This window comes from Anastrepha ludens, chromosome 3 (assembly GCF_028408465.1).
Source record: "Anastrepha ludens isolate Willacy chromosome 3, idAnaLude1.1, whole genome shotgun sequence".
NCBI lineage: Eukaryota > Metazoa > Arthropoda > Insecta > Diptera > Tephritidae > Anastrepha > Anastrepha ludens.
The window spans coordinates 129,430,725-129,448,784 of NC_071499.1; the positions used below are offsets into that span (position 1 = coordinate 129,430,725).

The 18,060-nt window shown below is 39.5% G+C and overlaps 2 protein-coding genes across 6 annotated transcripts in view; both read right to left on the reverse strand.

The window, feature by feature from the left end:
* LOC128859220 (ceramide synthase) overlaps positions 1-5,377 on the reverse strand; it is a 49,298-nt gene extending 43,921 nt beyond the window's left edge. Inside the window, exons 1-2 of one of the 4 annotated variants that reach the window (XM_054096026.1) lie at positions 5,183-5,377; positions 4,457-4,736 (exon numbers count right to left, since the gene is read on the reverse strand). The gene's annotated coding sequence lies outside the window, so the exon portion shown is untranslated. Of the gene's footprint in view, positions 1-4,127; positions 4,422-4,456; positions 4,737-4,805; positions 4,884-5,182 lie in introns of those variants that run through there. The other 3 variants (XM_054096027.1, XM_054096028.1, XM_054096029.1) reach the window with 3 other exon arrangements.
* Positions 5,378-6,670: 1,293 nt separating this feature from the next.
* LOC128859221 (alkaline phosphatase) lies at positions 6,671-16,717 on the reverse strand. Of its 2 annotated transcripts, none has more exons than XM_054096031.1 (5): positions 16,331-16,717; positions 8,593-9,116; positions 7,705-8,525; positions 7,237-7,538; positions 6,671-7,169 (listed from the first exon to the last, which is right to left on the reverse strand). In XM_054096031.1, exons 2-5 carry the CDS (start codon positions 9,061-9,063, stop codon positions 7,036-7,038), a joined length of 1,728 nt encoding a protein of 575 aa, XP_053952006.1. In that variant the 5' UTR covers positions 9,064-9,116; positions 16,331-16,717; the 3' UTR covers positions 6,671-7,035. The 2 variants fall into 2 exon arrangements, with proteins under 2 accessions (XP_053952006.1, XP_053952005.1); XM_054096030.1 differs by having other exon boundaries at positions 16,274-16,717.
* Positions 16,718-18,060: the final 1,343 nt, after the last annotated feature.

Below are 18,060 nucleotides of genomic sequence, written 5' to 3' on the forward strand. Positions count from 1 at the left end.
AAAGGTCGGTGAGGTAGTTGTTCACTTTGGAACACAGGCCATCGATGTCATTGTCCGACGCCATTATCGTGCAGTCGTCAGCGTATGAGATCAGGGAAACTCCCGCTGGTGGTTGGGGGAGCTTCGAGATGTAGAAGTTGAACAGCAAGGGAGAAAGGACACCACCCTGCGGTACGCCTTGCTTAATCTTTCTCTGCTTTGAAGTTTGATCTCGAAATATAACTAACGAATGCCGACCGCTCAGATAGTTCGCGGACCACCTCTTCAGCCCTGGCGGGAGTGTCGACTGATAAATGTCATCTAGTAGCGTGGAATGGCTGACTGTATCGAAAGCCTGTTTCAAGTCCAACGCTACTAGGACAGTCCTCTCGCAGGGGCGGTTTTGGTTAAGCCCGCGATTTATCTGGGCGTTTATGGCGGTGAGTGCAGTGGTGGTGCTGTGCACTCGTCGGAAACCGTGCTGATGTGGGGCTGGGGCCAGGTGTTTCGTGTAGAGTGGAAGTAGGAGGCCTTCAAGTGTCTTCACTACTGGGGAAAGGAGAGTTATCGGCCGATAAGACTCCCCTTGGTTGGCGGGTTTCCCAGGTTTCAGTAGTGGGACCACTCTCCCTGTTTTCCACTTGTCAGGGATGATGAGAGTGGCCAGGGACAGATTGAAAACCCTTGTGAGGAATCCTACTCCCAGGGGTCCCAGATGCTTCAGCATTAGCGCGTTTAAACCGTCAGGGCCAATGGCTTTCGATGATTTCGACTTGTTGATGGCCCCCTGAACCTCATCACCGGAGAAAGTAAGTGGCGCACTGTCGTTCGTCAGTTTGTGCAGCCTTCTCGTAGCACGACGTTTGGTTCTGTCGCCCGGAGGATGCAATATGAAAAGCCGGCTAAAATAGCTCGCGCATCTCTTCGGGTCCGACGAAGTGCAACCGTTGAAGGTGATAGCCACCTTGTCGTTGTGCTTCGTCGGGTTTGACAAGGACCTAACGGTGGACCAGAGCTTCGGCCGGGAAATGAGGACGAATGTCCTTATAACTTCCAGCTGGGATGAAGCGAGCCGCAGCAGCTGTGAGCACCTTGCGGAATGCGCGTTCGCCTACGCGCACATCAGTGGGGATGGGAAAAGCGGCGAAGGTGTCCTCGATGAATTCCGTGAAGCCGGCCCAATTAGCTTTTTTAAAGTTAAAATAGGACCGGTGGTTCGCGGAAACGAAGTCGGCAGGTCTCTCAATCGAGACGATAATGGGCAAATGGTCTGATGCAAGCGATAGCATAGGTCGCCACGTTATGCTATTTATCAGACCCGCGCTAGCAATTGTTAGGTCAGGCGAGCTGCTGCAATTGCCCACTACCCTGGTGGGGGCGTCGTCGTTCACTGTGCTGAATGTCGAGTCGTCTATCTGCTCTGCCAATTGCTGTCCCCTACGATCATTTGGCAGGCTTGAATGCCAAAGATCGTGATGCGCATTAAAGTCACCTACAACCAATCGGTTTTCACCTCTGATGAGCGCACCTATATCAGGGTGATTTCCTGCCGGGCAGCAGGTGACAGGGGGTATATATATGTTAAATATTTCGAGCTCGGAATCGCCTGACCGGACAGCTATGCCTTGACATTCTAAGGTGCTGTCCCTCCGGTCGATTCCTTCATCGATAAGACGATACTGCACAGTGTGGTGGACTATAAACGCTAGGCCACCACCATTGTCTCGCTCGCGATCGTGTCTGTGCACGTTATAGCCATCCCTGGTGATCAGAGATGACCTAGCGTGCAGCTTTGTTTCTTGGACCGCAGCTATCTTGATACTGTGCCGGCTCATAAAGTCGACTATCTCGTCGACCTTACTCGTAAGTCCGTTGCAATTGAATTGGAGAAGCTTGAAGCTTCTCGGTGAGGTCAGTGTAATTCGGGGGGGAGGGACGCGTGGGGTTGTCTACGTTGGACCTGATGCGCACTCCACTGTGGTTGTTACGGCCTGATGGTGGTGGGCGGCCGCGCCTCCGGGGGCGGTAGTGGGTGCAGAGCTCTGCAGCAGGGGGCAACGTAGGCAGTTGTCCACTCACGGGTGGTGCGCAGGCCGGAACATAGAAATGCAAGAATTGCACTGGACTGATACCAGATTCCGAGGTATTACGGCCTGACACACGGAACAGACTGTGCGGGGGACCAGGAGCTGCTGGTTAGTCCCCGCACTGGGGTTGGAGCAGGAAGGATGGGGAGGGGTTGAAGGAGAGTTGTGTTGCTCCGATAGGTTCCTCACCGTGGAGGTGTGGGTAGTGGTGGCGGTTGGTAGTGCCGGCCTATCAGGGGGTGTATTAGCCGTGGAGGCATCAGACGCCTGCTGGCGGGAGCAACACGTGGCCACATACCGTGTGGACCACTCCCTATGTGACTTAAGACCCGAGCAGGTCTTAAGGTGGCTCCACCCGTTGCACTTGTTACACCTAACCGAGGTGGAGTTCGGGTGAAGCCGTTTGTGGCAGACGCAGCAGTAGAATACTTCTGGCCCAGGGTTGGATTCGATTCCAGCTCTGAGGAGAAGTATTTGGAGCAGGATTGCTGCGAGAGTTTGCTCCTGTGACGTCAGGGGTGGGATGATATGGGTTTCACTAGACAGGGCTAGTATACTGGGGCGGCAGCCCTTGGTCGGGAAAACCCCGAGTCATTCCGGTACGTAGAACCGACTGCCTCTTCTACTTTGCTATTATTTTGTTTATTTTATTTTAAGCTTTCGAACTTCTTGCGTATCAGTTTATAAAGACAATTAAGCTAACAACAGTGAAATAATAATAAAAATAAAAGAAGAAGTCGTTTCAATGATAGAGCAACTGATAAGGCTTTTAAAATGCGCTGACGACGTGGAGCATTCCACTTCGTGAACGTGATTTCTTTCTTTCTAAAATATTCAATAAAAGAATACAATTAACAAAGGGCAAAGGTCGAAACTAAAAAAATCTTGATATATGCACATATTTACAGCTGTACAAAAAATATGACATCACATTAACATTTCAAATGTGCTGGTAACTCATACAAGTGTATACATACAAACGAATTGTAATTTGATGAGTTCAATAGTAATATGAAAAATAAAAAGTGGTGATGCTACAGTCAAAAAACATTTACATACATCTGATGCTGTTTTATTGCCCATAAAAATCTCGGTTGAAAGGCTTTTAAAGCTAATAAGTTAAAAAACTATATATTCGCGTTTTCAGCAACTAAGTAGACTAGTGCGCCCTTGGCTTAGTTACGCCATGTCGCCTTCAAACCCTCAGGCGCCACTTGCATATTCGCACACGCACACACACGCACACGCATACACTTAATCGCCTATTTGCACTTGCATTTAGCAAAGAAATCTTCAAAATGACGAAAGCATTTGAAATGTGCAGCAGAATGACGCCGTAGAGTAGAAATCGTAGACATGCTGACACCAAGCGACTACACGCAGCCACACATATGTACATACGTTTGTGGCTTTAGCAAAAAGAGAGGCCAAAAATAAGTCAAACTAAAAACGGCACAGGCACGAGCGACTCGAAGTGGCAATGCCCTCCAACTATGTGGAATTGGGTCAGAAAATGGCAGTGTGCATTAATGATTTACAATAAATGAGGAAGTAAAGAGTCCTAATGGCATTTCTCCTAAATTCGTTTGATATTCCAGAGGCATACATATCCACAAATCATGATCTTTTAGTATGCGAGTATAGTTTGCCAGAGCAGTGAACACTTTCTCAACTTCATAGTTTTACATTTAAAAAACTGCGTTAGCGGAGCCACTTATGACACAATTTTTGTGCTCAAATTAAAATCAGTCTACAAACCAATTTTTGGTACACGCTTTATGGCGATGATGAAATGGCGATGACTGCTCATGTGTGAGACATCACATACAACATACACACGCTACTTTACATAAACATACAAACATATTTCTATTTCCAACAACATGCATTTCATGATGTAAGAATCGCTTTATTTGTTTAAATTGCTTTCAATCGCTATTCCAGCCTCAAGCCGAAAGTGGTTTAGAACTGTTTGTGGAGCAGCGCATAAGCAGGCACTGGTCAGCACTATAATTGGGTATTTTGCTATGGTAATTTACAATTGACAATTGAAATGACTACCTTTTTTATTGCGCTTTTCTTCCACCTACGTGGGAGTGCCGCAGAGCTCTAATCAACGTGCACTCAATCCGAATCGCACATGAACTGCCTGAATTGTGTTACATTGCACTTTTTAACACCGCACTAGTGCAACTGATTGCGAACCAAACGGGCATGCCTATTTGATAGCTGTTTACATTTGGTCATATGATTGGTGAAGCAGATAATAGCTCGCAACGCGTATAAACAAAAAGCTGTTATTGGCGATTTTAACTTGTTTGCTTGTCTCGGATTTGATAAACTGCCGTGGCTAAGCAAACTCGCGCTGAGACATTTGCACTTTTACTCACTTTGTTTTTGTAAGAAATAGCACACAAAAGCGTGGGTGTTAAAACCCAAGTTGTTGGTTTTCCAATCAATGCGCGTGTGTCACATGTTATGCAAGAGCATCTGTTGTCTGTTGTACATTTTGGAGATATACATATACATATATATGGCGCAGTCACTCAAAAGGAACACTACTTCATTTGCTGTGCAACGTTTACGTTTGTTTTCGGTATGTACATGTGATGATTGGATGTTAATTGTATGGTGTTGATAATGATAATGAACTTGATGACGCTGGCCAGCCTAGAAAAAGAAACAGCGTTATTCACACTCTGCTATACATTTTTGTAATATAAAGAGACAAATAAATACAAATGCCTTGTTGGTCAGTTGTAACGCCAAACACACATTATTTTTTTGTCTCTTAAGCACTTGAGTCTTTGCATCTGTGCGCTAGTCACCACTCCAGTTTATTGTAGTTTACACTTGTAAATTCTATTACGTTACACCGGTGCCGCCTACTCTCCTCCCCGCTTGCTATTTGCTTATTACCAGAGCTGTAATGCATCATTGCACTCCAATATGCAGCAACAAATTTAATTTCCCATATGTTGGCGTGTTTTAATTATTTATTATGCTTTTTTTGCGCAATTTACTTAATCCATATAAAAGGTGGCCTATTTTTCCAATTTAGGCTATTTATACTCGTTTAGTAAACCCAGCAGTTTCATGCAAATATTTGCAATCACCTCTATTATAGTTTCTCGTTCGTCTTGCTTCAGTGCCTCTTGCACCAGGTGGGAAAATTAATTTTCTATTAGTTATTATTTATTGAAAACCGCAAGAAATTTTCTATAAAACACCACCAGCCGAGAAATGTTGTAACTAATCGCATGTTAAAAACCAATCGCACTGAGTTAAAATAAATAATCAGCGGGCGAGCAAGTAGTGCGTTTAAGTATTGCCCATTTGCCAAATTGCGCTAATGAAATTAAAGATTAGATTTTTAATGTTCTGTAATGGCCATAGGGTGGGGCACAATTTTAAGCAATAGTATCTGGTTACTAGGAATCATTTAAATATATTTTCTTATATAATAAATTTAGTAAAGATAATAACGCAGTAAATAAATATCTTATTTGTTCCCCCCGTTACAAAGGAGAGTAGGCAGCATTGTTTCGCCAACAGCTGATTGCAATTTTGGAATCAACAGTATTACCACTTTAAGGTTATTTTAGTAGACTTTACTAATGGGCAGTGTTCATGGTCCATACCACTGTGCTTTGAATAAATTAAAAATTTTTTAATGTATGTAAATTCATGTATGCTTAAGACATTTTTTCTGCTTTCTTAGAAGTTACACTTGTAAATGTAGATATCTCCAATTTTAGAACCTAAAACACCCGCATGGGTCATATATTATCATAGATAATAGTTTAAACGTAATACAATGCGTTTGTGCGTGACACATCGGCAATTGGTTCTGGATTTAATCATGACCGACCATTGAAAAGAATTGATTTAATCAAAAGAAGCTATTACGACATGCAAGGCCTTTCTAAGCCGTAATCGGATTCACTAGGAACAATAGGCTCATACAATTGTTGCTGCAGCAGCTTGAGCATTCTGCTTACAGGTTTTGGAAGTGCTAGAGGAGTGACAGCCCTTGGCCGGATATAAATGCAGTTCGTTGCGGTAACTTAGAACCGGCTGTCATAGGAAAAAAAGTTAGCTTACAGAGCTCAGCTAGATTAGAGATATTATAGACCAAGCACTTGGGAACAAAGGAACCCTACACCTCTTCGGTTATTCTACCTATTTTACTATACCCATCTGATACCTAAATCTCTTTGGCCCAGCAAAAGCAGATCTTGGATTTTCTCGGACGTAAAGAGAACTCAGAACTTCTTGAAGAACTCAGCTTGTGATGATGTACACACATAAAGCGAATTTAAGGGGGTAAGTACTATTTAAATAATAGACCATTTTGTTTATTCTTTGAACGAAACTTCCAAACCTAAACCAGAAGGGTCAAGAAGTTCTTTTAGTTTAAATTTCTTGTCAACACTCCACTCAGTAAGTTGTCTCGAGATGAAGTTGGAACCAAATAGCTTTAACTTTCTTGACCCTAATCGAGCCCACCATGCTGAACGAAAGACTCAGTAATCTAATACTGCTATCTTCTCTTCGAAACTCTTCTTAAAACAAAATTTTACTTCAGAAAAAGAGCAACTACGTTTTTACATTTTTATTTTACCTTTCTAGGTATTTTTCTTTTTGTAAATTGTAATACTATTAATTTAACATAAAAATAAAAGTGGCATATCACAATAAATAAATAACGCATTATTAAACTAATTTATAAATCTACATACATATCTATATATTCATATATTCTCGCACACTTAGAGTAATTACTATTCAATTTGCGTTTAAAAATGTTAGTTACTCCGTGTCTAATCAATTACTAAAAATTTAAGTAGAATTACGGTTATACGAGTACGCATCGTTTATTTAAATTCATTAGCATTCGCTCGTTCGCATGTCCTTATCAGCTCGTATATGAGCATCAACCCAACAATTAAGCTAATTTTATCTTATACTATAACGGCATCAGATCCGCCAATGACTCAGCAATTGTGCTATCGCGGAAGCGCCCGATACGGAGGGCATACGAAATGACGTGCGCCACATAGCTGTTTTCGTGCACGCCGTGGAACAAATACGCCATGGCGCCTGAAAGAAAAACAACAAGATTTTCAAAATTTGGCGCTTTAACTTGGATTTTTGAATGCAATCCTACCCATGGCATGTATGGTGACATCGGAGCCGCCATGCAAATTTTCGTCGGTGTTTATGGCCGCCTGTTGCGTGTATTCCCACGCCGTAGTATCCTTGGCGGATGGATCTTCGCGCCGGCCATTCGCATCAGGTTGGAAACCCTTGTAGCTGGTGCCATAGGTCAGTGTTGTATAAGGTGTGCCCTCGGTCTTTGAGTTCGAGGCAATGCCCAATATGTCAGCACCCCTTTCCGGATGTCCATTTATAGTCAAACTATGAGAATGATCAGCGGTTACGATGATTAGGGTTTCGTCCATTTGGTGACTGTAAATGGAGAAAGGAATTTGGTTTAATGAGTGATCCAGAAATAAAAACGCTTGAGGTACTGAACGGGCATATGCTCCTTATTTCTTATGCTTTCGCGGGCTTTACTACCTTCAAGCGTAACGCCAAAACTTGTACCTATCTGCGTTCTAACGCTTATACCTACCCCATCTCTTGCACCGCCGCCTCGACGGCCTCATTCAATGCCAACGTCTCTGATAGCGCACGCCTGGCGGTGCCGCGATGATGCGCCTGATCAATCATGCCACCCTCAACGACTAGCAGAAAGCCCTTATCTTTGCTCTTAAGTACTTCGAGCGCCTTTACGGTCATGTTGCGCAACGATGGCATGCCCGCGACGCTGCGATCGCGCTCGTGATCATATTTTAAGTGACCGTTTGCGAAGACGCCCAGCACATAGTCGACCGAGTCACCGTTCAGCGAGTTGAGTTCGCCATTGTTTTGCACCACTGCATAGCGTTCGCCGGCTTGTTGTTTGTGCGTTTTCCAGTCCCTGATTAAATTGCGTCCGTCTTTTGAAATACACGCCCAAGTGTCTATTGGATCTGCAGCATTTTCCGTCACATTGGAGACCAGCATTTGGCGGCCGCCACCCATGATCACATTTATTTTTCGACCCGTTTCGTCCTCCACCAATTGTCTCGCTATATCCCTGCAGCCCTCTTGCTGCGCTTCCGCTGACATTGTCGCCTCGCATTCCCAACGCCGATCTGGGATATGCGCATACAAAGCGGCCGGTGTCGCGTGCGTTATGCGTGTCGTCGTCACTAAACCTGTTTTTATGCCATCCACCTGCGCCCATTTCAATATGGTCTGCACATGGTGTGTGGGGTCCAATGAAGCGCTGCAATTTTTTAGCGGGACGCTGGAGTCGACACCACCAGTTTCATAGTTGACCTTGACGCCACCAAAAAGAGCCGTCGCGGTTGAAAATGAATCCGGCACCTGTTTGTCGGCACAATACGTCTGTAAGGAGCATAAAAATGGTAGTGAAAATGTAAAACAGACTCCAAAACTGCCAGCATTGTCTCACCTTTAATAAGCCCATGTGGGGAAAGCGTTCCCAACTCAATAGGCCTTCCTCTTTGAAACCGTAAATACGCGTCGCTGTCACCGTATTCGGGCCCATGCCATCGCCCACAAAGAGTATAACATTTTTGGCACGTCGCCGATTAATCTCGCGACTCAACGCAATCTTCAACTCTTCAATGCCCTTCTCGTACCACACTTGCTGTTCTTGTGGCAGTTTTACATTCCAGAAGGGTATATCCTCGCCATCAGATACGTCGCTAGCCATTTCGTAATGCACCAAAAAGCCGATGCACATAATCGTGAAAAGTACGCTGGAAAAGGTTACGGTAACGATGAAAATTTTCGACTTGAACACATTGGGTTTGGGCGGATTGGGCTCCTCGAGCGAATTCGTGAAAGCATGACTCGAGTCTAGGCTGTCCATTTGTACCTCGATACCATCGTGTGAGTTGGGTAACTTAGTCACATCCATGTCGATGGCAGTTACTCTGTGGCGGAGATGGAAGACGAAGCTTTAGTTGACGTCTGCAAACCAAAAGAAGAAATGAAAAATTAGTTGAATAAATCTATAATCTGTAATGATTGTTGCGCAGTTTATTCAAACGCTAAGACTGTGGGCATTCAAAAGTCTGCTAAAATCCCTTAGCTAAATTTTTCTTCCCTACAAACTTAATCAGCCACTACGATAGCTTCAAGTGTTTTTGCTTTGTGAAGCTGTAAATTTCTTATCAGTAAATACGTTTAAAATATTTACTTATTTATATATTACCTTTGCAGTTTTTAATCTTTATGATGCCGCGAGCTTAATTTTAGTACGGAAATTGAGACACAAAGATAATTTATTGATAACAAGTTTCGGACCATAAAAGCCAGGTGAGCAATGCATAAGCCAGTTGTCTTTAACTCAGTTTGTTCTCAGATAATCTGTCTTCGGAAAAGATATTTATCGTCGGGACTTTTTCAAATCTACAACACTTAGATATGAACCACTTACTACATTAATTGGCTGAGCTGATGAACGTTCTTTACTCTTGCTAAAACGAATGGAATTTTCATCGGAATGGCTTTTACAATTGTCGTCCTTTTATAAATATAGTTATAGCTATCGACTCTCAGATGGAGCTTTAGAAACAGTCAGGAAACATTGTTGTTGTTTTAGTAATTTTAGTAGTTCAGTAAACCCTGCCAGTGCAGCGTACTCACTGATCGTCTTCGTCTAACTAATCCAATAGGAAACTTGTGGTTTCGATGGGATGTGTCTCACGGGAGAGGTGTGTTATGCAAGTGATTTCAAAGAGGCATGTGAATAGATGGTTATTGTCGCATGGGACACCTCCAATTATCGGGTATATGTTGAGTGTGTCACGGTCAATTCTGGATAGGTAGGAGTTTAACCTACTGCAATATCCTGAACGCAATTGTACCAAGATAACACGGGTCTCACGAGGCAGCTGAAGCTCTTCGTCTGCAATGGGTGGTGGTTGGACTCCGATAATGGCATTCGGGGGTCGGGAGTTTAAAAAGGTGGTGAGAGTCTGCCGCTGAATGTCGTTTAATTTCTGTCTATATACTGTCGGATCCGGATAGTAGTATTGTGACAGGTCTGGAGCTTTGTCCACTGCGAATTACTAGTACCGGGCGGCCAGACGGGCGCAGCGTAATTTAGTACCGACCGACCAATTCCTTTAAATGTCGCCAGCAATATTTCTTTGTCTTTGTCCCAAGTTCTGACTCGAGTTTTTCCCGGCCAAGGGCTGCCGCCCCAGTAAACCAGCACTACCAAGTACGCCGAACCTCACCCCTCGTTTATTGTCACTCGAGTTACTCCTTGCAGCAAGACTGATCCCATTACTTCTCCTTAGCGCTGAGATTGAGCCTAACCTAAGAGCTAAAGTGTATTTCCGCTGCGTTTGGCAAAGACGGCCCTACCCAAGCTGCCACCTTAAAACCTGCTCAGCCTTGAGACATACTGTGGCCAAACTGGCCCTCTCAGCCTCTACCTCGCGTAATGCGCTGGTGCAATCTTCTAGCACCACCACTACAGTTTCTCGGAGCCCACACGAGGCACATTACTCCCTCCCATCTACACCCCCCACTGCACACAGGTGCAATGAATGACTTTTAAATAAGCAATCAGGCAAAACTCGAAAAGCGGCACATTTATCGATAGCGAATATTAGATAACCAACAGCAGCTGATCGAGATTTGTTAATTAATAAAAACCGGCAATTAGTTATCTGATTAAAATAATGTGTGTTATATACATACATACATCTATATGTGCATACTTATTGGTTGATAAATAAATAAATTTGCGATTGTAATAGCCGCATGTCGACAATCAACTGCTCTTAATTACTCACAACTACCCAATTGCCTTTAATAGGCTTTACTGTTTTTCAAGTTATCTGCTCATCTACTAGAATTTATAAATTATCAATTGGTGTTTGGAACTTGTCTCACTATTGACTATAGAAACCTACTCGCCAAACAATAAAGAACCATTCAGCCATATTTTTATAGAGGAGCCTATTGTATATTTACGCACGCTGCATACCGTCACCGTCGCCACCTCGACCATAACAGTGCGTTGACATTGTGAAGTGGGGCATATCGTTTTTTGCATAGCACGTGATTCTTTCCTGAAAAATGGCTGATGAAAAGTCAAAAATGCAGAAAAATTGTAAAAAACAAAATAAAACATAATAAACAAAATTTTGAGTTATGAAACTTATACAAATTATGATGAGTCAATCTCAATTTTCCATCGAAGTAATAAAATTTGCTATATTTTAAGACTTCCGTCAAAATATTTCCGAAAAATTTTAAGATTTACGTGAGCTGAGCCACTTTGAAAGTACCTCTAAAAATCTCATTATTTATTCCATTGATTTTAGACATTTTTATGCAAGCCTTTTAAGCTCAAGCTCTTCTATCATCTGAGGTTATTTGCTTGGAAAAAATATTAAAAAAAAATTAGTTTTCCTCATAAAATGCTCGATTTTTTAAGGTGCTGTCAAATCGCTCCAGCTCACGCAAATCTTAATATTCTTTCGATATACATATTAAAAAATCACCCTCTCTATTATGCATTTGTATGAGTGACAGAGAATGTTAATGTATAGAGAAGTCTTACGAGCTACGAATAGTGTGAATTGTCAAAAATGAAGTCTGACCGCGAAAACTTTTTCACCTCGCTCAACTCGACAGCGGGGAACTTCTTAAAAAAAGATCAAATTGATCTGTAGAGAGGGTAGCTAGGGGATTAAAATGATCCACAAAAATTATCTTCGTGAAATTCTACTCAAGATCATACTTTAAAAAACTAATTATAACATTATTATACTTAATAGATGAATAAATATTTCCATGACCCAAAAGCGAACAAAAACTCTCTTTTCACCAAGAGCGGAATAGTCCGCGCGAACGAAAACTCTATCTTATTACCGAAAACGAAATAAGCCGCAATAAATTATTTTTTTGTTAAAGTTTTAGGAAATAAATCGATTTGGTAATCCTGTAGCACTCTTTTTCATTAGAACAAACATTAAAAATGTTGCCGACGCAAGGTATTTTGAGTACGTCGCGCATTTCGCATTTTCCTCTTTTGCGAATTTGTGTAATATTTTCATTCCAAATATGAATTGCATAAATCTACTTTGTGACTCTGTGATAAGTCGGATATTGCTTTTGTACGAGTAATAGCATGACAAATTCCCCATAAAATTTTGAAATGCTGCTAAAGTGACCGAAATCGGCAGGATATAAATCTGGGTCTTTCTGGTAACGTTCCTAAGGATTGAAGGTCGGTTGAATGTAGCAAAATGACTCGGGTTTTTCCCGACCCAATAGCACTGTCTAATGCGCTACACCTCACTCTTCGCCCATCGTCAATGGAACACCTCCATGGGTCGGTCGTTTATTTCTATCAAACCGGAATTCACATTGAGATGGCGCCAGCTGCGTTTATTTTTAAGAATCAGTATATTGGAGTTTTTCAATTTAAGTTAAATAACCATAAACTAACCTAAACACATTTTTAAAGGAATATTCATTTTTATAATTTATTTTAAAATACACAACCAATCAAGGTTTTTATAACTTAATTTGAATAAGCACAAAATAGTCTAAAAAAACTCTTAATGGCAGATTTCATTTCTTTTTAAAAATAATTAATTTAACTAATCTAAAAATATTTGTAGGAGTTTTTCATTTCCTTTAAAGTAAGCGCAACCTAACCTGACATTTTTTTTTTACTACAACCAATTGTTGAGGCGGCCGCCGTAGCCGAATAGATTGGTGCGTGATTACCATTCGGAATTCACAGAGAGAACGTTAATTCGAATCTCGGTGAAGCCAAAAATTAATAAAAACGTTTTTCTAATAGCGGTCGCCCCTCGGCAGGCAATAGCAAACCTCCGAGTGTATTTCTGCCATGAAAAAGCTCCTTATAAAATATCTGCCGTTCGGAGTCGGCTTGAAACTGTAGGTCCCTCTATTTGTGGAACAACATCAAGACGCACACCACAAATAGGAGGAGGAGCTCGGTCAAACACCCAAAAAGGGTGTACGCGCCAATTATAGTATATATATATATATATATATATATTTATAAAATACACAACCAATCAAGGTATATATAATATATATATATATAATTGTTGAGGCTATTAAGCGGCTAGTGTTATTATCTCATTAGCAGTAATATATATAAACACATACATTTAAACAAAAAATTTCTTCACAAATTTGTTTGTATGCTTATTTTAGTTCAAATCTGTTTAACCCGCACAAATGTTAGCCGAGTTTTGATATTAAAAAAAATAATAAATAACGAGCAATGTGTGAAGTTGACAAAATAACAACGCACTTTGCTAAAAATTATAAAAAAATTGTTACATTTGGCTACCAATAATAACGAAAATAAAAATAATAATAAAGTTGGGCGTGCAATTTTGAGCAAAATTTGTCGAATTTTTATAAATTTTGTACAAAGAAACTTTCATTTATAAGACATATGTTCCAAAAGGATCTATAAAGAAAAGTTGAGAAAAAAAAATTGAGAAAAAATTAAAAACAGAATATAAAAACAAATTTTGAAAAAATTCAAAAAAAAAAATTTAATTTAAAAAACTTAGAAAAAAAATTTTAAAAGAATTCAAATTAAAAAAAAAATTAAATAAATTTTAAAAGAAAGTTTTTTTATGTAAATTTGAAATAAATTTTAAAAGAATTACATTGTTTTTTATTATCTATATTATACTATAAAAGTGAATGTCTGTACGTTGTCCGCGCATCACTACGAAACGACAACACCAAATGACGTAAAAATTTTTATACACTTATATTTTTTAACGAATATGACCTTGAAAATGCTCCAGCACGTCAGCAATTTGAGGTTAAATAGTCAAAAAATGCAGATTTTGGCCATTTTTTTAATTTTTTTTTTGAGCAAGGTAACGTTTTTTTTAATTTTCCACAACGGCATCGCGAAGTACTACTCTTTAGCTTTAAGGTCCTTTTTTAAAAATATTTTTACGATTAATGTAAAAAAAGTTATTCTATTTTGAATTAGAGACTTTTAGATATGCAAATTCAACCTTTCCTACTCTCTAACGCCCCTGTAAAGGGCGAATTCAAAATAGTATAATTTTTTTCATATTAATCGCAAAAATATTTTTAAAAATGGATTTTAAAGCTGAAGACTAGTACTTTGCGATGCCGTTGTGGAAAATTAAAAAAAAACTTTACCTTGTTAAAAAAAAAAAATTAAAAAAATGGCCAAAATCTGAATTTTTTGACTATTTAACCTCAAATTGCCAAAAATCCTGACGTGCTGGAGCATTTTCAAGGTCATATTCGTTTTCAGCATAAAAAACCTTCAAGAAACACCCATAGCCGTTTTAGAAACTGTACCTCGCAGGACTGTGAAATATATCCGATACATTTTGGTACATAAACTTTATTTTTACTTAATTGTAAAATGTGAAAAATTGATGGGTGATACAACTTCTTAATAATTTTTTTCGTAATCAGGACACCAAATTACAAAGTAATTAGTTAAAATTATCGAAAAAGGTTTTTGGTTGTTCGCCTGTGTAATCGAATATTTGCTTAAATTTAATCTAAAAAATCTTAGTTTTTCCTATTTCCCACTATTTATAGCACACTCTAGACTTCATAATCCGCATAAGCTGTCCAACTATGACCCAAATGCTAAGTTCAAAAACGGTTTGAGATAGAAAATTAATAAAAATAATTTTGCTTGATATTTTTCTGATTGGTTGTTTTCAAGGCACAGCAACGGATGCCGGGTATTGTAATATTATATTATGGTTATTAATAAAAAATTATTTTCTATGAAACTAGTGTTTGTAATTCTTTTATATACATATCCTAACTCCCTCAAAACTACTCCTACGCGAGCGGGGCCGCGGGTTCAAGCTAGTATTTTAATAAAATATATAATAAATAAACACAATAATTGGTCTATTGAGAGGGAAATCACTTTGGAATTTACAGCGCGAATAATCTGAAACTCACTCACAGAGAACGTTAATATATAGAGAAGTATCAATCACACTGAGCAGAACCAATGCACTATACTTGTACATAATTCACTGTAATCAGCTCTATTAAGAAAGACCCAAAAAGTCCTTCGAAATGGGTAAATTTAGGACCAGATGTTCTACGAAAATATTTATTAAAAAATTTCAGGTGAGCTACCGAGATACAAAAGCCGCCAATCGAAACATTTGCTCGTAATGTTTTTAATGGATAGTTTTATTACTTGAAAATGTAAGCAAAGTTGAATTCTTTACTATCTGATAATATTTATATGATTTATAAACAATAATATAATAAAAAAGTGGAACATTTTCAGAAATTAATCCAAGCCTGTAAATAGTCAATCAGGTACATACTTATTTAGAACAATTAAGAAAGCAATTAAACAGCAAACACACATTATAGCAAGGAAGGGAAAATAAGAAATATGTAAGTAAAAATATACCTACGCGCATATGTATGTGTGTGTATGTATGTAATTGGAGATAACTGAGCAGATTTAATGATAAAAATGTATTTGCAATAAATATTTATATTATGGAAGAAAAAGCAAAAACAAAACACTAAAACGTTAAAGTATGAAATTCGTGAAAGGCCTTTGGATGGCAGTGGATTTTATGCGGCGCTTTACAAATCCGGTGCGCTACCCACTTGTGGTTTTTTGCTGGGAACACATTTCTTGTTGCTGTTGTCCTGCATAAATATTCCCAATGCATGTGCGGGCATTGTTGCTGGAGCGGCAGTTCTTGGCCCGATATAAATCCGGATCGTGCCGGTAACGTAGAACCGACTGACGTGGACAGACTTTGAAAGGTTGCAAAAAATCGTCACTGTACGATTTCGAGTGACACTGTAGATATATAATATATACAAAAAGGTTGCTGTTCCACGCGAATCATAACCGTACGAAGGGTGAGGTCCCTTAATATACATGCACGTACGTACATATGTATGTGGAAAGCTTAAAGCATTTGCTTTCAACTTTGACACACATATGAAAATTTACAGAAATAAAGAATAACCAAAGTAGTGAAGAAAGATGCACATTTTTACTTTGAATTACTTCCGTGTTTTAGCTCTTCTATGCCAGCAAAATTTTGGTTAATTTTTCTTACTTGATTATTGACTTGACTATTCCTCCACCGGCAAATGCAGTATTTTTTAGATCTTACCCTGCTGCTGCTGCTATCGCCTGCCAGCTTGCTGAGTTGTTGGCAGCACGTTTTCAGCTAATTTACTTAAAAATTCTAGTTTTTTCTTCTGTATTTGGTACAAGTTTAAGATTTTGATTGCACTTCAACTAATTATTTCACTTCCTTTCGTCTGTACGTTTTTTTGTTTTCTGTTAAAACATTTTAATTTATTCCATACTTTCTGGTTCTTGTACACTCAGCACGACTCACAAATCAAACACCTTCTTGTTCACATGTGTTGGTATTTCGAATAATTTTGTTCTTTTCAATTTATTGAGTATTCTGCTCCACCAAATAACGAAGATAATAAAACACACAAGCATACCGTCGCATCGCCGCGCTCCAACTGAGCCGCTTAAATTCTCAGCATCTCATATAAAACAGCAAATGATTCTAATTAAAGCATAAAATCGAAACAATAAGCAAACTAGCTGGCACAACAACAACAAAGCAAAAGAAAACTTTACTGCTTCTCCACGTTTTGTTTTGTTGTATATGGTTTGATTGTTCTCTACACGCGCTCGTTCAGCATTTTAGAGCAGCTGGTGCAGGTCGTGATGGAGCTCATATAAAAATTGTTCTATCTTCTGCATAGTATTCGTGAGCGAACTAAAGCTTTCTCTCGCAAGAGCACAGCAGAGTTGGTGAGGCAGAAAAAACTGAGCGGTGGCGACGTGGTATTTCAAATTACTCACAATTAGTGGAGGATAAATTTTGTGGAGGTGTAGGTTGAGAGCGAGTATTAAATGTTACTGCCTATCCCAAGGCGCAATTTCTATTGAAATCAGTGGAGCTCAGCTAGTTTTGTGAATTTCACAATGCAAAGGTTAAAATTTATAGGTTGGCACGCACGACTGTGTGTATATACATACATAGTTTTAATTGCAGATTTTTAAATAGTAAAAATGAAATAGCAGCAGCTGCTTTCTCCAGCATTTTCCGACAGCATAGCGCTTCAATAAAGCATTTGCACCTGGTCCTGTTTTTGGCTAGCAATTTTAATTCGATAAGATCCATTGAATTGCGAGCGATAAGTGTTAATTAGCAGTGGTCGATGTGAGATTAATATTTCGTTCAAGTTGAAACACATTCGGCAAAGTAGTTTTTAAGCCACTGAGAAGACCTGCTCTACCTGGACGAGTTAAATAATTTTTTGTTAAATATTTCAACCTGGCTGGCAGCCTAGATCAGTCTCTGAGAGCCCCCGCTCTACCTGAATGAGTTAAATTCCATTTTTTTTTAATATTTCGCTTTCAGCTTCACCTAGCAATCATCCTTGATTGCCACCTAAAATCGAAATCCCCTTCAAGTAAAGGGACGTGGACAGATATAACTCTGTTTTAAGTCCCCAAAAAAAGTGTTTTTCTGAAACTTGCTATTTTGGAAGTGCGAACTGCGTTTTTTTTGAAGATATACGCAGTACTTTTTCAGATAATTCACCAGGTAGCCGTGGAACCTTTTGTTTTTTTAATAATTATTAATATTACAATAAAAGTTAGCAAACCCCGGTTACTACAAAAAATTGTATTACTTCCCAGGAATACCTCGAGAAACATCTACTTTAACGAACGCGTATTAATTTTTTTGTTTCAGCTAATTCTGTTGTGAGTTACGATGCGCTTCGCAAAACAACTTTTTTTCAACGCGCCACTGGAGATCCACTATAACTCGTCCAATTTTTAATACTACTTAGTAAATTATTGTTCAAA